Source organism: Myotis davidii, unplaced genomic scaffold, assembly GCF_000327345.1.
Source record: "Myotis davidii unplaced genomic scaffold, ASM32734v1 scaffold1622, whole genome shotgun sequence".
In the NCBI taxonomy this organism is placed as follows: Eukaryota; Metazoa; Chordata; class Mammalia; order Chiroptera; family Vespertilionidae; genus Myotis; species Myotis davidii.
The window spans coordinates 76,629-97,407 of NW_006293535.1; the positions used below are offsets into that span (position 1 = coordinate 76,629).

General features: G+C 51.8%; 1 protein-coding gene across 1 annotated transcript in view; it reads left to right on the forward strand.

Annotated features, from left to right (window-relative positions):
* Positions 1-20,779, forward strand: part of LOC102755948 (E3 ubiquitin-protein ligase RNF213-like) — a 75,626-nt gene that overhangs the window by 10,538 nt on the left and 44,309 nt on the right. Inside the window, 16 exon segments of the mRNA XM_015566176.1 lie at positions 670-823; positions 1,236-1,406; positions 3,090-3,179; positions 4,077-4,199; positions 6,367-6,547; positions 7,679-7,856; positions 8,596-8,741; positions 11,607-12,202; positions 12,965-13,130; positions 14,394-14,611; positions 15,588-15,728; positions 15,939-16,103; positions 16,946-18,125; positions 18,951-19,144; positions 19,559-19,714; positions 20,535-20,779. The exon segment at positions 20,535-20,779 is cut by the window's right edge and continues 10 nt beyond it. Coding sequence (XP_015421662.1) covers positions 670-823; positions 1,236-1,406; positions 3,090-3,179; positions 4,077-4,199; positions 6,367-6,547; positions 7,679-7,856; positions 8,596-8,741; positions 11,607-12,202; positions 12,965-13,130; positions 14,394-14,611; positions 15,588-15,728; positions 15,939-16,103; positions 16,946-18,125; positions 18,951-19,144; positions 19,559-19,714; positions 20,535-20,779 — 4,104 coding nt within the window.

A 20,779-nucleotide genomic window follows, 5' to 3' on the forward strand; every position in this document is an offset into this window, starting at 1 on the left:
GGTGGGGCCAGGAGCCTCTCCCACCTCTGTGGCAGCACTAAGAATGTCCAACTAACAGTTTAGGCCTGATCCCTTGGGGGCCTAAGCCTTTAGTCGGACATCCCCCGAGGGCTCCCTGGCTGCCAGAAGGATGTCTGACTGCAAGCTTAGGCCTGATACCCCGGGGAGTGGGTCTAAGTCGACAGTGGACATCCCCCAAGGGGTTCTGGACTGCAAATGGGCATAGGCCAGGCTGAGGGACCCCCCCCCCTCCCGAGTGCACAAATTTTTGTGCACTGGGCCTCTCATTTATATATATATATTTCAGAGAGGGAGACAATGATAGAAACATCAATGATGAGAGAGAACCACTGATTGGCGGCCTCCTGCATACCCCCGACTAGGGAGCAAGCCCACAAAGTGGGCATGTGCCCAAACCAGGAATCGAACTGTGACCTCCAGGTTGAGAAGTGGACATTCAACCACTGACCCACATTGGCCAGGTTGTTTGCTTTTTATCTTGGTTGCAAGTTTGAGGTGGATTGAAATTTCCCCGATGTTATGCTATATAGGGATCCAATGGATGCCTTGCTGCTGGTATTTAATAGGAAGGAGTGTTCCCTGGATGACGGTGATGTTTCCCGTTCCCTGGGCCCCTCCAGTGATTTCTCTTTGCTCACTGCGGTGCAGGGTTCTCCAGGAGCCCTCGGTGCCATCCTACCTGACCGTGTGCCTGAAGCTGCACGAGGCCATCTGCGAATTCACCAAAGGCCAGATGACTCACGAGCTGCCCGCCTCCTCTGCCGAGATCGCCTGCATCGCCATCAGGCTGACACCTCTAGTGGTGAGTGGGCTCCAGGTTGTGTCACGCCCAGGACAGCAGCGGAGTTTCCAGTGACCTGGTTCACAAAGGAGCTGGGCCAAGTGTGGGATCGCAGGATGGCACAAAGCGGCTGCTCCCCTCCTCCGTCATCCAACATGCCCTGGCCGGCTCACCGCCAGAGGATGCTGTGTGACCCCATGTGCACCTTGGCCTTCGGGTCTTAGGCTGGGAGGAGGGGAGCTACAGTGCAGGTGGTCGGTGACTGGGCAATTACAGAGCAGAGCAGGTGGCGGGCGGCAGGTGACACCCCCCCAATGCATGTCCATGGGTGGTCTTCCCCACTGAGCTTTTCCCTACCCTTTAATGGTAGCAGAGGACGGGCCAGGACAATTCTCTCCCTCCCCCCCAACCCCCACCTCCCCTTTGCTAACAGGACTCCGAGGAAGGGCCAGGAAGTGACACCGGGATGAGGGCCTCAGTGAGGAGCGTGGCCCAGGGAGTCCTCACTGCCACGAGAGCGTGGTTTCGGGGAACCTTCAAGCAGCGCATGCTCTGCAATTCAAATGACTCTTCTGTCAGGTTCACCTACAGCAATGAGATCCAGGTGAGCTGGCGACCGTGCACGGCCCATGAAACGTGTCTGCACAGGGATGCAACACCGCAGGCTGTTTCCTGAGCACCAGGGCCTCAGTGGGGTGCCCCATCCTGTGCCTGGGCCTCAGGCCTTGGGTCCCTGCCCTCCCCAGTGGAATCTGCAAGGCCAGGCCCTGGTCACATGCCTACCGGGAGCCCTGGCAGCAGGCAGACCTTGCCAGGGAGGTGTTCTGTGGGGGGCATTTGGGGTCTGATTTAGTACTAAGGTTATAAATGAAGTTTGTGATGCTGGACTTGGAAAGAAAAGATGAAAGCAGGAACTACCAGTATTTGAAAGGGAAGCTGGGCAGAATGGCATCTGAATGTGAGAAAGAGAGACATGAGCCCCATAAAGGTGGGCGGTGGGAGGGTGAAGATGACCGGTGTGGAATAGAACTGGGCGCTGTGGAGGAGGGCAAGGGACGGGGCGGCCACTGGATTGGGTCTAAGCTTGCAGTAACACCTTAAGCACATGTGGACAGGGCTCCGCCAGGGCTGGGCAGGACACTATCTGGGAAGCTTTATTCACTCCCGTTTTTGGTTTTGTTTTTTTATTTTATTTTTTAACATATATTTTTATTGATGTCAGAGAGGAAGGGAGAAGGAGAGAGAGAGAAACATCAATGATGAGAGAGAATCAGGATCGGCTGCCTCCTGCACGCCCCACACTGGGGATCAAGCCTGCAACCCAGGCCTGTGCCCTGACCGGGAATCGAACCGTGATCTCCTGTTTCATAGGTCGATGCTTAACTAGTGAGTCACATCGGCCAGGCCCACTTTTGGTTTTTAACATGTCTGTTTTCTCCTTGTGTCCTTGTAGTTGTCAGGTGATCAGAGTGTCGAGGTGGCCAAGAGGTCCACCTGAATGACCTCTGCCCTCAATGGGAGGGTTCTATAGGGCTCATCCCTGTGGAATGGGGCACCTCCGGCTCCATGGACTCTATAACGCAAAGCCTGCTTCCCTCGTTCCCATGAAAACCAGAGCTTTTCAGAACGGTACACGTTGTTCAAGAAAGAAAGGGCTGCAAGGGCGTTGCTGGAAAAGAGATGTGGTCACCAAACGTACTGCATGTTCCGTGTTGTATCTGGATGCAGAGAGTCAGGACATATGTGAGCGATGGGAGGGATGTGGACAGGGACCCGCCTAGAGAAGTGTCAGACCCATGGCACTGACCTGAGCGTGACTCATACTGTGTTGTGTGGCGTGTGGGCCACGTGGTCGGAGACGCCTGCCCAAGTACTTAGGGGCCAAGTGGCACTGCCTTGGTGGCTCACCTCCCAGGGGCCGGGCAGAGAAAACGCCTGAAGAGGGAGAGAGAGCATGTTTGAGGTGAACATTGGGGATCTGATGGAGGTAAATGGCAGCGTCACAAGTTCGACATTTTTCAAAATAAAACATTGGAGGAAAATAATTTCTGAATAACAACCAGTTTCACAATGAAGGACCAGAGTGGTTCCCTGTGCAGTCAGGGTCCTTCATGTTCTGGGGTGAGGTGGGCGCGCTGACCCCACCAACAGCTCCAGTAACCATGGCCAAGTCCCACACCAGGTGGCCTCGCAGTGCAGAGCCCTCTGTGTCACCACAATCGTCGTTGGAAGGCTTACATTGTGGCATTTCCTGTCACGGGGCTGTCTCTCACTTGTGGTCTTGCAGGTGTGGCGGCGGCTGGTGGAGATCCACTTCCCCGAGGAACACGGCTGGAAGGAGTCCTTGCTGGGGGACCTGGAAGGAAGGCTCAAGCAGGTAGCGGGGTCGGGGCCGTACTTCTTGGGGGTGAAGGCAGGTTGAGAGAAGCAGACATTGGTGACCACCATGGAGGGGAAAGTCGTTCAAATGGGTGGACTGTCCTCCGGTGCCCAGGGGTGGGCAAATATGGTTTCATCGCTGCTCCTGGTGCAGCCTTTGCTGCGGGGCCCTGGATGGAATTCCAGAGAACAATGGGGAACAGGGGTTGCACCAGGGGAACCCCGTGCATGCGGGGCCTCCAAGTGGCCCATGGTGACAGGAGCCTGTTAAACCCGGCGACCAGTGGGGAGAACACAGACTTCAGGCCCATAACCCTCGAAAGATTGAGGTTGATTTTGTTGTTGTTTATCCTCCCCTAAGGGTATTTTTCCATTGATTTTCAAAGAGAATGGAAGGGAGGGGGAGGGACAGAGAGAAAGATCAATGTGAGAGAGACACATCCATTGGCTGCCTCTTCCCACACCCCAATGGGACTGGGGATCGAACCTGCAACTGAGATGCATTCTCTTGACCCGAATCGAACCCGCATCTCTTCAGTCATCGGGCCGATGCTTTATCCAAACCAGTCAGGACCGGGGCTGATTTTTTTAAACGTGACGTGGGAACTTTATATATAACATTCAATGGATCTTTGCAGGAAAACACAAACAAGGAAAAATCACGTTACTTTTCAAAACTCCTCTTTTTGCAAACTCCAGTGCAGGCACCTTCTCTGTAGAGTGGTCTTGTTGTTGGTCTGATGTTTGGGGGGCAGTGAGGACGTGCTCAGTGTGGAGTGGGAAGAAGGTTCCAACAATGGGGAATGGTAAGAGGGTGGGAAAGTGAAAACACTAGCCCCTGTGTCCCCTGGAACTCAGGGCGCTGCCCCCAGCTCTGCCCCTTTCACCCCTGCAGGAGAGGCCGCTCTCCCAGATCTCCGCCTTCTGCAGCACCGCCTGGGCAACTGTGGGCGCCGACGACAGCGTGTCCAAGTGCTTCGAGAAATGTGCCATTGAAGCTGTAGGCTTGGCCTGCCAGGTGAGCAAGCTAGCCCACCAGGGACGCTTTCAGGGTCACAGCTGCCTTCCAATGTTGTCAGGAAGGTCTGGTAAGTGCCCATGGGCTCTGAGATGGGCTTCAGCCCCATGCAAAGGCACAGGCATCCCCTCCTGGCTGGCAGGACTGGTTCTGGAGTCTGGGGCCCTTGACCAGCTCCTGGAAATGCCACTCAGCTTCCCGAGGTGGCGCAGCTGTGACGTGCGGTCAATCACAGCCACTCACGTGTGACCTTGAGTCCGGTGGTGTCCCCAGCCACTAAGGAAGGTCCCTGTGAAGTCCCTGCTCCTGGTGTGCGTTGTCTCCAACACTGCACCTGTGCAATGAGAGATGCCAAAAGTTGACAAAACATTTATGGATAAGTGTCTGTTCCTATCCATTCACTTAGGAATTTTTTTCCTGCAAAATAGGGAGATATTCTTCCCTACAACGCCTCTCAGGCACAGCCTCCTTCTTTGTATGCATGTGGGCATGTGTGTGTGTGTGTGTGTGTGTGTGTGTGTGTGTAGGTGTGTGTGCATGTCGGCCTGTGTGCATGCTTGTGTGCTCTTTAGCACTTTCTGTAAGATCATGTCATCTGTGAACAGAGAGTTTTTCTTCCTCCTTTCTGATCTGGGTGCCTTTTATGCCTGTTTCTGCCTGACCACCATGAGCAGAGCTCCCAGCACCAAGTTGAACAGAAGTGGAGAGAGGGGCCACCCTTGTCTTGCTTCTCTCTCCACTGAGCGTGGAGTTAGCTGGGGTTTCCATAAATGATAGGTGCCCTTTACCAGGTGAGGAGTGCCTTCTGTTTCTAGTTCAGTATTTTTATCATGAAAGGGCACTGGATTCTGTCAAATACTTTTCTTGGTCTATTGAGATGATCAGGTAATTTTTTTCTATTGATTCGATGTATTACATTCAATTTTTTTTTATGTTCAACCAACCTTTCGTCCCTGGGATAAATCCCTCCTGGTCTCAGTGTTTAATCCTTTTTATAAGTTGTTGGATATGGCTTTCTTTTATCTTTTTATTTATTTACTTAGTTAATCCTCATCTGGGAATATTTTTTCCATTGATTTTTAGAGAGAGTTTAGAGAGAAGAGGGGAGGGGGGAGAGAGAGGAGAAAGGGGGGAGAGGAGAGAGAGAGAGAGAGAGAGAGAGAGAGAGAGAGAGAGAGAGAGAGAGGAAAGAGACATCGATGTGAGAAAGACACATTGATTGGTTGCCTCTCAAATGCACCTCAACTGGGGCTGGGGTTGGAACCTACAACCAGGTATGTGCCCTTGACTGGGACTCAAACACAAGACCCTTTGGTGCTCAGGCTGACACTTTTGGTAAAAATTTTAAACTTAAAGAAGGAAAACATTTTGTGTCTTGGGGAAGCAGAGAAGAGTCCTACACTATAGTAGTATGTGCTGTATGCAGGCGGCCTTACAAAAGACAGTTTAGGAATACAAAGTATTTGATGGACTGATGACTTACTGATGCTATGTTTGCTGTTTTTCATGACATGAAATTGCAGGGAAAATGCAGACACTGGTGGTGAGCCCGAGGGAGGGGTGTGATGTGTGGGGCGTGTCTGTGAGTCCACACTGCCACGTTTCTGGGGGTTGCTGCTCAAGGAGACAATTCACAGCGAAGCAAAATGTCCTAATAAAAGTGAAGTATTTTACTCTTTTGTGGGTTTTTTTGAAGCTTTGTAAAACTAGTCACAAAAGATTTCTGAAATTGGGTAATTTACTTCTGTTACTTAACACATTTCATACCGCTCAGGAGTTTTCTCGTGTTTCGCGCGCCATCTGTTAAGGACCGCTCACGTGTGTTCTCATTTTTCACGTCCATGGAAAAAGAAGTGAATCTAGATACTTATGTAAATTTTGTTTGGTCCCTCTTCATAGAGGAAAATGTTTTACGCAGTACCAAACGTTAGAAAAGTACTAGGAACTTTAATTGTTTTTGTAAATAAAAATGTTATCGTTATTGAAAAACAACACCTAAAGTGCATTATGATGATTTAAATAACGTGCAGTTTGCCCAAAAAGGTGCAGTCTCTGGCGTATGTCTTAGAGGTTTCTATGGGGTATGCAATGTGCTAAAAACAGAACAAAAATATAACCCCAAAAAGACGCCTTCCTGAATTCCCTTCTCTGTTCTCATTTTCTTTAGTCGCAGGCCAGCATTCTGGAGGGACTCTCTCAGAGCAACCTGCAGAGATTTGGGATCCTCGCGTCCGCTGTGGTCACCAAGTCCTGGCCCAGGTGCAACGGGGAGGCCGTGGACGACTTGGCTGAGGTTCTGAAATACCTACTCACGTGGCCAGACGCCAAGCATCTCTTCAGACTGTACAGTATGTTCTGGGGGGTGTCCACTCACGTCCTTCTGACCTGCAACGGGGCAGGACATTTGACCTGACACCTGATGAGGGCGGCGGATGTCCAGCAAGGAAGCCAATGGGCTGGAGGGGCCCAGCAAGGGCCAGGGTGTCTTGGATGTGGATGAGAACCAATCCTAAGGCCAGCATCCCTGGCACACCTGCTGAGCACAGCTGCTGTGTCCTTGAAGCTGTCCTGAGGGTCCTCCTGAAGGTCCCCGTGTGTTTTTGTTGTTAATTTTCACCAAAGGGTATTTTTTCCATTGATTTTTAGGGAGACTAGAAGGGAGGAAGGAGGGGTAGAGAGAGAGAAACATCGACATGAGGTGAAATATTGATTGGCTGCCTCCTGCACTCCCCCTACTGGGGATCAAGCCCCAACCCCAGGAGAGTGCCTTGAACTAGCAATCTTTCTGTATGTGGGACAATGCCCAACCACACTGGCCAGGGTGTGCACGTTTTTGTGTGTGTTTTTTTAATCATCGACTAATAGTCCATTGTTTGGATGGACCAGTTTGTCCATTCACCTACTGAAGGACATCTTGGGTGCTTCTTAGGTTTTGCAATTACTAATAAAATTGCCGTATTGATTTTTAGTGGCATAGATAAACTTGGTGTCCTCATAATACTGTACAACCCAGCTATTACTTGGAGAGAAATCTCCTGGTGGTTAAGCTAAGTATATTTTAAAATTCTGCCCTCTAAATTGATCCTGAAATTCACATTCAAAATTTTCAAGATAGCCAGGATAAGCAGAGCAGGACCTAGTTGGTGCACCTGTGTCCCTGGGCCATGAAAGCGCCTCTGTGATGCCACCTTGCTGGGGTGAACTTGTCTGCCATGGGAATTCTGGAAATGGGGGTTTGAGAGGAAAGTCTGTGTGGGTCCAGAATACTGAAGGGTGCACGGATTTTAGAAACCCGAGAAACGTGGTTCTCTCCGCTGACTGTGCAGTTGGAGGAATTGTCTTCATGACTGAGGAAGTGTGTGAGGCCTCTGCACGTGTTGGGCCGGGCAGCAAGGAGAGCCCAGGAGGCCTCAGCTTGCAGCGGGAGCCATGCAGGAAACAGGCAGGCTCTGATTTTAAACTGTTATAAACCTGAGCAGAAACCGACGAGAAAATACTAGCGCACATCACGGAGGATGGCAAGAAGCTGATGGCCACGGCAGACTCGGTCTTCACCAAGGTGGCCGAGGCCCTCCTCAGCCGCACGGTGTTGGTGGAACAGCTGCAGCTGATCAGGAATCACATGACTCAGTTTCTTGACTTCTGGGAGCTGAGTGAGTATGGCGCTGACGCGGGACACCTGGCTGCTGAGGAGCCGGGACAGGGATTGTCCATGCTCACAGGGTTCCTTAGAAGGGCGGTCTTTGTCCTTGGTATGATGAGGGGCTCTTCTCGCCACTAAATTGACAGGACAGATTCTTTTTTAATCTTTTGGGAAAAAAAAGAAAAGATGGATGAATTTATTTATTATTTTTGAAACAATCACAACATTCTAAAACAATGGGAACTATGTTGAAAGAACTGTTCAAAAAGCCCTACACCATTTGAGAGTAGGCTGCCCAACGAATACCCATCATTCCCAAATTTCAGTGTGTATTTCCTCTAGGTCAGAACTTTCCCCACGTGACTACAGTGTAACCACTAAAGTCAGAAAATTAACCTTACCAGGTGACTCCCTGGAATGTCCATACTCCATCTAGGTTTTGTCAGTTGTTTCAGTACTATTATGGAGAGCAACCGGATTCCAGATGGAATCAGATGTTGCATTTCGTGTCACATGGTGTCTAATCCTCAGGAAAAAGAAAAGAAAAGTGATGACCAAGTCTGAGTGCTCAAGGCCCATCCCATGCTGCTGAGGGCGGGCACCTGGACGGAGGGGCTGGGCTCACAGCCCCCTCCCTCCTCCCACTCCCACATCCTGAGTGTGCATCACATTCAAAAGAAGAGGGAAGAAATGGTTGCCACCGAAAAGAATATGTTCCTTTGTTCTATTGGGTAACTTTTTTTTCCCAGAGAGAAAAAGTCTTTCACCCCAGGAGGAAGAATACGATATGAAGAACGTGCTGGACTCCAGATGGAAAGAACTACAATTTCTGCAGAAAGAGCAGAGCCGGGTGGACAGTCTTCTGAAGCTGTGCGAGGGGGTGAAACACTGGGTGAAAGGTGACTCGCATCAGAATTTTAATGAACCAAACTTCAGGGTCAGAGGAGAATCCAATAGAAACATGTCTCCACAGCGGTCTTTCTCTCGGAGGGCAGGTTGTTGGTAAAGTGTCCATTTTTAACAAAGCTAGACCTGTCACCTTGTTCTTTTGGGTATTTACCCCATCCCTCTCAATAACGCACTTAAATTGCTCCTGGATTTTCCGGGTTTAAGTGTCATCCATGGTGGACGATTAGGGCTCTTAATTTCTCTGCCTTACAAGCACCACCTTTCCCATTCCCTGTACTCACTCTTCATTCGCTCACTGCTCAGGGCCTGAACGGTCACCGCTGTGTAAATGCGCTTTGACCGCCGAGCCCCGAAGGAGACCGCGATCACCTTACCTTCACGCACAAGCTTGGTTTCCTCTAGACTGAAAATTCTTGTCTCATCCTGGGCTTGGTTTTTGTTAGAGGCACCTCTGATGGACACTGGAGAGGTGTTCCTGGACAGGACAGCCCCTGAGCCAGTGGGAGAGGATGTCCCCAGCCTGGATCCTTGTCTTCCATATAAATGAATTTATATGAGAGACCTTGACTGTGTTATGAGAGCCAATTTATTAAAGCAATTAAAGCATGCACCTTTATTGAAAAAGCAAAGCAAGTAAACCTATACACCTGGCTCATAAAGCGCAGCCGGGTTCTCAGCTAATCTGAAGAGCAGGTTGGGTGGGGGTCTGAGGTGCTACATACCCTCCTACCTGTAGGTTACAGAATTCCTCTGCTGAGTATTTGGTGCAGATTAATTCTCAAGGCCCTTTTTTTACTTTGCTGTGGCCTTCCCAGAATTCATGAGAAGCGCCTGGCAATTTTATCCTGCCACGCCTTGAGGATGCTGGCTTCTCTGCTTAGGGAGTGAAAGAAATACAACTGCCTTTTTTCCCTTTCCCCTCCCCTCCCTCTCTGCAGTCTCTCATGAGGGAGGTTTTTAACCATTTGCTATGTCCTTGGCTGGGGGAGATAGCGGCTTGTTAGTGACAAGCTGGCTGCAGATTGCCCCACTGTTTGGCCTTGTTTTAACTTTCCTGTCTCAGTTTCCCTCTTCCTCCTGCCCTGGAATCCTGTAACATTTCCAGTGTTTTTTCTTTCTAATTCAATTCCATGCTCTTCATTGTAACTTCCTTGAAATGTGATCAGTCTGATCTTTTCGGAGCCTCCCCTCAAGGGACAGGGAGCCCTAGAATCTTCCTGCACCGTCCTGGGGCTGTTCTTTGCCTCACTCCTCCTTTGGGCCTGTTTCTGGGATCCTGGACTCCCGCTCTCACTCCTGGGTTTTGGTTGAACATTATCTTCCATTACATCCCTGTGAAAAAGGTGAAAAGGGTCAGTTCTTGCGTCCTTGTGAGTCTGCGAATGTCCGCCCTCACACTAGGGTGGTTGTGGACTCGGTCGGAGCTACAGACAGGAAGTCCTTTTCCTTCCAGATGCTGCACATGTGGCACCGTGGTCTCTGCAGCGTGGCCATTGAGAAGTCGAGAGCAATGCTAATGGCTGCTCCTTTGTGGGGACATTTTCTCTCTGGAGGCTCTTAGATCTCTTTGTCCCCAGGATTCTGAAATGTGGGCCTCCGTATGGGTGCATTTTCTCTCCAAGCATTGGGCAAATTTGGTGGTCTTTCAAATCTTGACATCCAAACCCTTGAGATCTGGAACATTCTCTTAAACTGTTTCCTTGAGCGTTTCCTCTCTTGCCAGGATTGACATGAATTGGACACTGGGCCTCCTGGATGCCCTTTTTCTGTGCCCTCCTGTGCTTGTTCGTGGTCACAGTATCTTATCTTCCTGAGGTTATTGATATTTAGGGTTTAGGGGTTTTTCCATTTTGCATATAGTTTTTCCTTTCCTCTGAGTCCCTTTTATCTGTTGCTGTGTTTTCGTACCTACCACCCACGTGAAAGGCTCTCCCCATATGTCTGGACATTCTTAGTTTTCTTGTGAAGTGAGTGAGGAGCCTGGTAAGCGGACAGAGAACTGGCAGCAGGGGGGGCCTTGGATGTGCTGTGCCTTAGAGTCTTCTCTGTGGGGCGCTTGCATCTCCCATCCTCACATGGGGGTGGGGCGGGGGGCAGAGGCTGGGCATGGCTCTGGGAGTTGAGAGAGGAGTGGGCTGCAGGGCTTCCAGCGCCGGGTTGGCCCCCTTTCCCTCTGGTGCTCCCACCTGCCTTCTGCTGCCCCTGTGTCTTCTGTCCCCTCTTTCTTACTCCTGAAGTTCAGTGCCATGCGTGTCTGGAAATGCCATTATTCCCCACGGACCTGAGACCTCCAGGTCCACAACCCTCCGTGCCGCGGCGGGAATGGGACCTCCCGCTGCCACTAGACCAGCGGAGGGAGAGGGGAGGGAAAGAAGGAGGAATGGGGTGAAAAGCAGCCTGTCCCTTCCTGGTCTCATCAGCATCCCCACGGTCTAGCTCCCTGAGCAGGAACCTGCTGGGCTCCCAGAGTCCCCATGGCAGGCTGCGGCTCCACATTCTAGTAGGCCTTGGGCCCCACTTCCCATGGGCCCATCCACTGTCACATCTTACAGGTTGTGGCTCTCTGATCTTCCTGCCCAGGTGGTGTGTGACTTTTTACAGAACTCTCTCTGTTCTGGCATCAAAGTGGGGTGTGGGGTGTGGGGAGCGGGTGAAGAGGGTGCCTTTCTTCACCCAGAACTTATAAGGCTTTGTTGTGAAAATTGAAGGCGGGAGGAGCGCGTGTCTGGATTCTTATTGAGAGAAAAAGTGCCAGTGAGTGCGATCCCTCGAGTTTCCTCAGGAGCAGTGAGGGGGAGGGGAGAGTCCCGTTGGACTGGTGGGCTCACGGGTGACGTCCTCTTATGGTTTCGCAGTGGACTGCAGAAAGATTGCCGAGAAACACGCAGAAGACCTGGGCAGGAAATGCCTAAATGAGGCCGTGATGGCGAGTCCATCCCCCACCTCCTTAGACAGGGAGTGGGTAACACACTACAACCTGAGCGCCCACGTTCAAGAAATGGCCACAACAATAGACTTGCTCAAGGACAGTCACATCTTCCGGACCTTCTGGGCAGAGGCCGCCCGGGCGCTCCTTCCGCCAGAGGAGGAGGAGGCACGGGGAGGGCCGCTTGTGGACATTGAAGATGTGTATGATGACCTGTACCTTCCTTGCTTCAACAAGTTCAGGAAACTGTATGAGGACCTGAAGTCGGGCGAGCTCACCTTCGGGGAAGTGCACACCATCTTCGGCGTCTTTGTGAATAAATATGACAAACTCACCTTTGACCTCAGAGTCATGTGTGCCCTGGACCCCAGCGACCCAAGCGATTGGATCCAGGAGAGAATGGGGCAGGTCAGGGAATACCACCACCTGCATCTGTCTGCCAAGGCAGCCAAGGTCATCTTGGAGGTCAAAGAGACCTTGGGCCTGACTGGGGACTTCAGTCTTCTCCACTTTGTACTAAGAATTGTAAGTTATTTGCCAGGGACCCTTGGGGTTCAGTTGGGGTCCCAGCTCAGACTCCTGGCAGCCCTGGGCTCTATGGCTTTTAAAGCCTGGACGGGAGTTTCCTGTTTGCATTTCACTGGGTGCTGAATGTGCAGGGACCTGGTTTCCCCTCGGCTTATACATAGTGTAACTGCTCCCTGACATGAGCATCAAGGACACAGGACAGGGCTGTGTGGCCCTCTCAGTTGTTGGATGTTTGTAGAGAGCCAAGGCCTGGCTCCGTGGCTGCCCCCTCTTATCTGTGGGAGCCGCCCAAAGAGTGACTTCTGTGAACATCAGTAAGAAGGGGGTCTTTCGGTTTCTGCTCTTTGAGGACGAGAGTTTAGGAGGCAGACTGGGACCTGTACAGCAGCAGAGAAGGGTGTGAAGAGGATGAAAACTCAGCACACGATTTGGAATCACACCTGCATAGGCGTGAGCTGTAGCAGTGGGCTCTGGAGTTGGTCCCGGGTCTGGGCCCTCACTTTTCCACCTACAACGCAGGAAAATAATACATGCCAGGCGGTTCTTGTGGAAGCTGCTTAGCAGAATGTCTCCAGAGACCAGGGGTGGTTTTACTGATCAGGGGAGGGGGATACAGCATCCAGTTCTGGGATGAGAGCCCCGTGTGCGCGTCCACATCGTAGCAGCCACAAACCCAGCTGTTGGGACGGCCTGTGTTGCTGCTCAGACCCAGGGCTCCAGGAGACCAGCTTCAGCCCACAGCAGAGCCTTGTCTTACAGACCGAAGCCTCTGAGAACTCTCGCCATGAAAAACTGGGCCAGATCGACAGGCAGGTCATCAGCACCAACAAGCTGCTGCGGGACATGAACGAGGCCCGGTGCCAGTGTCTGCTGGAGCTGGCCCTGGCCAGGGAGTTCGTCCACTGGGTCCGGGAGGCTGTCAAAGGTATGGTCGTCACTGGGGCTTGCAGGAGCCTGGGTGTCCCAATGGCCCATGGGTGACTGTTCTAAGTTGACAGGCTGGGGAAAGGACAGAGGGTGCCATCTGCATTCCTTAGGATGTGTGCTCTGTGTGGTTTCTGGTAGAATTTATATCAGGAGAGTATTTCTCATGCTCTGGTGTACAAGCTGTGTCCTTGGCTAGTGCTTCCTCACTCAGTGGGTTTACTCTGGACAGCTGGAGGTCATTTTCTTTCTTTCTTTTAAATATTTTTATTGATTTCAGAGAGGAAGATAGAGGAAGGCAGAGAGAAATAGGAACATCAGTGATGAGAGAGAATCATTGATCAGCTGCCTCCCGCTCGCCCCACACTGGGGACCAAACCCACAACCTGGGCATGTGCCCAGGGAATCAAACCGTGAACTCCTGATTCATGGATCCATGCTCAACCACTGAGCCACGCCGGCTGGGCAAGGGGGATCATTTTCTTAAAAACCTCGCTCCTGCCCTGGCTGGTGCGACTCAATAGGTTGGAGCATCATCCCGTGCACCAAAAGGTTGTAGGTTCAATTCCTGGTCAGGGCACAAACATAGGTTGTGGGTTCAATCCCCTTTTAGGGCATGTATGGGAGGCAACCAATTGATGTTTGAGAGAGACATTGGTTTCTCTCTCTTTCTCCCTCCCTTCCATTCTCTCTAAAAATCAATGGAAAAAACCCTTAAGTGAGGATTAACAATAAATAAATAAATAATTTCTAGTCAGATTAAAGAAATCAGTATAGAAAAACAGAACTATAAGAAAAGTCTCAGAAAATGACATCGTTTTCCAAAAATTAAATAAAGAAGTCAGTAACACAGGTGGCCATGTGTGTAACTTTGAGGCAGGAGAGGCCATCCTAAACCAGACACGCAGGATGAAATCTAAGAACATCGCTTTCCCTTCCTTTCTCTGTAAAATCGATTATAAAAGCATATCCTCAGGAGAGAATTAATTTTTTTAAAGGATAGTGACATTGCATGGATAAATGGAGTCAGGGGCACACAGCCTCGTGTGGTGTCTGTACCCCACTATTAGTGAGTTCAGGCACTGGTCAGTGGTATTCCAATTAGAAGCAAGAGAAAAGGTGCCTGGAATCTTATTGAAAGCAGATCAATCCCTAAAAATACACTGGATGTCCATGTATAGCTCCTCGAAAGACTATTGTCCATGGTGTGAGCCTCGTGTGCGTTGGAGCGGCCCCACCCTCACCTGTCCCCTCTCGCCCCAAGGCATCAACGAGCTGAAGGTGTTTGTGGACCTGGCGTTCATCTTCGCGGGGGAGAATGACATGGACATGGACCGCGTAGCTTGCTTCCATGACGCCATCCAGGGCTACACCGCTCTGCTCTACAAACTGGACATGAGCGCAGATTTCCATGCATTCACGGGACACCTGAAGGAGCTGTGGAAGGCTCTGGAAAGTGACCCACACCTGCCCAGTAAACTGGTGAGTTTTATTCTTGGCTCATGGCTCAGTGGGACTCGGGGCCATGACTGTGCACATCATCACACATCACGTGTTCAAGACCATGTCTGCAAAGGTTTTTCTTCACATATGGAAATGCTTTCTCTAGCTTGTATGTTATGAAGTAGAATATAAAACTGCATGTAAAACACGTGAAAGAAAAATAGACGGAAAGGAAACATGCTCACATGTCACCAGTGTTTTCTCCAAAAATGGTAGTAGTTGTGACTTAATTCTGTATACTTTTTGGTATTTCCCACAATTGGGATTGATGGATGTTTTATCAGAAAAAAATACACATTTCCATTTAAGTCAGGGAGGGGTGGGGAATAGCTGTACAAGGGCCTCGAAATCATTTGTCTGGACCTGCCAAGGCAACCCCAGGTGGGACTCGAAATTCAATAAATCTGAGAACACCAGGCCACGGTGACTCAGTGGTTGAGCATTGACCTATGAACCAGAAGATTACAGTTTGATTCCTAGTCTGGGCACATGCCTGGGTTATGAGCTTGATCCCCAGTTGGGTGTGTGTGCAGGAGGCAGCTGATCAATGATTCTCTCTCACCATTGTTGTTTCTCTCTCTCTCTCCCCCCTCCCTTCCTCTCTGCAATCAATAAAAGATATTTATTTTTAAAATAATAAATAAATAAATAAATCTGGGAGCTTTTTTCATAGCAACATAAACTTATATTAAGTGAATGATGTTATAAATATCCAAATGGCCCTTGGCAGAAAAATGGTTCCCCACCCCTGATTGAAGGACACCTCTTAGGTGTCCCAGGAGAGGCAGCGATACTCAGAGTCTGGGCAGCACAGGAGGAAGCCCCCCAACTCCACCCCGAGGGCTGACCTGCCCAGAGAAGGCATTTGCCCTTGAGGTGGGAGGGCCGTGCCCACAGGAAGAGAGAAAGAACAGGATGGATCGATGGATGGCTGTTTTCTCTCCTGTCCCAACAGCGAGACTCTGCCAGGGACTTGGGATGGCTGAAGCAGGTGAAGGAGAGCCACGGCTCAGTAGAGCACTCGTCGCTGTCACTGGCCAGAGCCATCAACACCAGGGGCATCTATGTGATCCAGGTGCCCCCTGAGCTCCAGCAGGTGAGCCCCCAACTCCCGGCATGCCCATTTCCCAGACACGCCCACACCCCTGGGTACACCCATTTCCAGGACACGCCCGTTCCTGGGCATGCCCACCGCCTAGACACGCCCACACCCCGGACATGCCCATTTCCTTGACACGCTCATGACCTGGCATGAGGTGAGGTTCTCCCTCCAGAAAATTACCCCCAAATATGTCCTGTTCCACAGATCTCCCCAGACACTGCTCTATATTTGCTCCTCCCCGAGAGCAGTGCGGATGGCCAGGAGCAGCGCAGGTGCTCCCTGGAGGAGCTGAAGGAGCTTCTGAACAAGTTGATGCTCATGTCTGGCAAGAAAGACCACAACAGTGCCGAGGCGCAAGTGTTCTCCGAGGTGGGGTCTGCTTCTGGGCAAGCTGTGGGCGCATTAGTCAGGGCTGGGGACGCCCTTCCCAGTGGCCCCGGACAGTTTGGGTTTGATCGCTAGGAATGGCTCTGCTCTGGAACCCGTGGGTCTGCAGGGTGGCTGTCACCCAAACTCAGGGCCTGAGGGGGCGTCTCAGGTGTGACAGGCCCTTTGGTTAGCGGTTCCCACTTAATCTCCGTAGAGACCATTGTCCCTGAATCTGCTGCTCTGAGAGGAGATGACCCAGGCACAGTCCTTAGAAAGAAACTTAAATTGCCTTCCTACTATACCAATCAGCAAAAATCCAAAACTAGATAAAGATGCAGGTGGGCAGCCTATACCGGCATCGGAGGTGACCCACCATAGGAAGGAAGCATATTGGAACAGCCTCTCCATTTCGTTAGAAGATTTGTCTTTTAAGATCATTCATATTTTTGAAAATATATTTTTATTGATTTCAGAGAGGAAAGGAGAGGGAATAGAGATAGAAACATCAATGATGAGAGAGAATCATGGATCGGCTGCCTCCTGCACGCCCCACACTGGGGATTGAGCCTGCAACCAGGGCCTGTTTCCTGACCGGGAATCGAACCCTGACCTCCTGGGTCATATGTCGATGCTCAACCACTGCGCCACACAGGCTGGGCCATTTGCACTGTTTTTACACGATCCCCTCAATCTTGGCAACGTCAGGCCTTCCTGAGGCAGAGGTTCTGTCACAAAGGAAGGCAGGCTCTGCTCTCAACCCCGCCCTTCAGGCTCTGAGTCTGCTTCCACCTTCTCTCTGGGGTCAGCCAGTGAGACCTGCCTCCTGCTTCCCTTGGCGACAGGTGTTCTGCAACGTGCAGAGGCTCCTGCAGGCCTTCCTGAACCTGTATTCTGCTGGAAGCTTCCTGTTCCGGGCCTGGAAGGTTGAGGTGCACTGCTGCCCGGGGCTGGCCGAGCCCGTGCAGATGAACTTTGGGCTGCCACTGCTGGAGCCCCTGCGGGGGCACGCGCCCCTGGTCCCTCTGCTGGAGGCACTGTGCCGGCAGATGGAGCACTTCTTGGGCCAGTGGGAGGGGTTTTTGGCGAGGAAGCGAGCAGAGCACTTTCACCTCAACTACTACACAGCGGAGCAGCTGGTGCACCTGAGCACTGAGCTAGCCAGGCAGCCGCCCGGCACCCGCGCTGCTGTCCTTGCCATGCTGTCCTTCCTCAAACGCCAGTGCACCCCGCAGGATGTCGTGGAGGCCTTCAGGGGCCCAGATGACGATGGCGATGGCGATGGCGGGACTGCCACACAGGAGCTGCGGACAGTGATGGAGAGATTGCCCATCCTGCTCAGCAATGAGTCTGGCCTGGTAGACAAGATGGGGGTCATCATGGAGCAGTTCCTGGGGTGCACACGAGCCTTCCTGCCCCACTGCCTGGACCTGGAGGCCCTGGGCCGTGGCCTGGCGCACCTGGCTGCCATGGGCGGGCCCCCTGTGATGCGGGCGCTCCCTGGAGGCCTGCAGGCTGGCCAGCCCAACCTCATCGTCTGCGACCACTCGGAGGTGCTGCCGGCCGCCCTGGCCATCTACATGCAGAGCCCGGAGCAGCCGCTGCCCACCTACGATGAGGTGCTGCTGTGCACCCCAGGTACCACCTTCGAGGAGGTGGCGTTGCTGCTTCGCCGCTGCCTGAGCCCAGGCGCCCCCGGCCGCCGTGTGTACAGCCTGCTGTTCGCCGACCAGCTGGGCTACGAGGTGGCCTGCCAGGCGGAGACGCTGCTCCGGGCCCTGCGCACCCGGCCGCACCGGGAGGACTTCCAGCTCGTCCTGGTCTGCGACTGCGAGCGGGAGCACTGCTACCTGCCCTCGGCCTTCAGCCAGCACAGGGTCCCCGCCACCCCCCGGGCATCCCTCGAGGCCACCCGGGCCTACCTGGCGCACCACTACCAGGTCCCAGAGGGGACCCCGTCGGCCGCCGCCGCCTTCAGGGACCGGATGTGTGTGGGGATCGTGGCCTCGGCGAGAGCGGGTGTCGGTAATGACAGCGGCTGGGGGGGCAGCTCTTCCCTGGCCCACGGGGTGGGAGGGGACTCCGAGGAAGCCCTCCCACAAGAAGGAAAACTGAGTCTGGGAGGTGGGGCTCATCTGAAGTTGCAAATTGGAGCCAAACCGGAAGGGACACTCTTCCTGGTTCAGGCGATGCGTGGAGCCACCCACCTTCCTTCTCTGAACAGCCTTCTCCGAAGTCTCATGTTTGCTTGTTTTTTGTTTTCCATTGGCTTTTTAGAGAGAGTGGAAGGGAGAGAGAGAGAAACAATGTGAGAGAGACACATTGCTTGGTTGCCTCCCACCTGTGCCCCAACTGGGGCAGGGAATCAAACCTGCAACCCAGGGACCAGTCCTTGCCTGGGAATCGAACCCATGCCCCTTTGGTGTGCGGGTCTACGCTCCAACCAATGAGCAACACCGGCAGGGCTCCTGTTTTGCTTTTAAACTGCATTAGCTGCTTTGGGGTTGATGTGGGTCGTCAGCAGGAGAAGTAAAAAAAAAAAAGTGCCTCTTGTCCGACCTTTAGTCCCAGTGACTTTATCCCATTCACCATCCTGCTTGTCCCCTCCCCGCCCCGGCACACTCACCTTGCACTACTGGTCCCGAAACGGTGTGTGTGTGTGTGTGTGTGTGTGTGTGTGTGTGGGCAGGTAACAGTGAGGAAACTGGAGAGCTCTTTAATCCTGGGTTACACTGCGTCAGTTTTGAATTGTGCATGAAGAGAAGTGACTTGTACTAAATCTTTCTGGATTCTCTTATTCTTGGTCCACAGCCCAGGAACCTGATTTCTATATTTTAATGTTTGTTACAGGAAAGTCTCTCTACGTGAAGAGATTGCATGAAACTCTGAAAATGAAATTTACTGGGGAAAACGTGCCTCTTAAAATTATTCGACTGATTGACCCTCAGGTAGATGAGAACCAGGTCCTGGGCTCCCTGCTGCCTTTCCTGGGCGCCAAGTATCAGGCGAGCCCCGTGATATTCCACCTGGACGTGACCTCCTCGGTGAGTGCCTGGGATTCCAGCCAGTGGCCATGTCCAGAAAGACACGGTGGCTCCTAGGTCCTGTCCTGCCTCCTTCCAAGCATAATAAATTTCATTATCACCTGGCCAGTGTTACTCAGGGGTTGAGTGTCGACCCATGAACCAGGAGGTCACGGTTCAATTCTAGGTCAGGGCACAGGCCTGGATTGTAGGCGTGATCCCCAGTGGGGGGCGTGCAGGAGGCAGCCGATCCATGATTCTCTCTCATCATTGACGTGTCTATCCCTCTTCCTTCCTCTCTTTGCAAGGAAAAAAAAAAGAATTTCTTTATCATGTATTGATATTCAGTCCCATCGTGTCCAAGAACAGACTAAGAAGGTCGTTGGGGCTGGTCTTTTGCTTAAATGTTGGTGGCGCGTGTGATTCTCTCTCCAGGTGCAGACTGGAATCTGGGCGTTTCTCTTCAAGCTCCTGGTGCTACAGTACTTAATGGACTCAAACGGGAAAATGTGGCTTCGGAGCCCGTGCCACTTATACGTCATCGAAATCCTGGAAGGGCAATCGGCACTGCCTAAGAGGTCTTCAAAGTTGGTGCGCACCCAGGGCCCTGTCCCATCAGGGTGGGTGGGCTCCTTCCTAAATATTGGACCCCACCACCACCACTTGTGCCTTAGCCAGGCAGCAGAGTGCTGGGTTAATCAAGAAAAATCCATCCTTAGACTTACTTTTTTCAATGCATGGAATGAAAATAGTTTTATTAATTAGCAGCATCTTCAATTTGTTTGGACTCATGGTTGATGCTATGCCTCTGATGCACTAAACTCGCCCACTTGGCAGTACCACCTTTCCTGATGCAGCTGAGATGGGAAGGAGGCATTTGTCACATAAATTCCTTTCTTTTAAATTTTTTATATTCTCACCCAAGGATACATTTTTGTTGATCTGACAGAGAGAGAAACATTGATGTGAGAGAGAGAAATGGATTGCTTGCCTCCCATATGCACCCCAACTGAGGCTCAAACCTGCAACATGGCTATTGCCCTGACCAGGAATCCAACCTGCAACCTTTTGGTGCACAGGACGTCATTCCAACCGACTGAGATGCAGCAGCAAGGCTATCACATAAATTTCTTAACAAAAGGGAGTGTTATGCTCACACACTCACACATAATGGAAAGATTTGGTCTTGGGAGCTCAGGTGAAAGCACCTCCCGCTGGGACCGCAGCTCTGACAGTGCTGAGTGTGCAGGCGACAGCCACCTGTGCTGAGGGGAGTCTGCAGACATTGCTTCATGAAAAGTGGTTTTTCATGAAGGTCTGTCCAATAGAGACCATGTTGAGTGCAAACACCAAAAGCATGTTTTTAGGGAATTTATTTCGTAACCATTTTATTCACCTCTCTCCTTTCCAGAGGACACGTGTCCCCCTGTTCAGTCTTCTTGACATCTTCCCAAAAGTCACCTGCAGGCCCCCCAAAGAAGTGATCTACATGGAGCTGAGCCCCGAGCGGCACCTCGAGGAGCCGGGCATGGACCCCACAGAGTTCTGCAGCGAAACCTTCCAAAGACCTTTCCAGTATCTGAAACGGTTCCATCAGAAACAGAACCTGGACACGTTCCAGTACCAGAAGGGCCAGGTGGAGGGCACCCCCCAGGA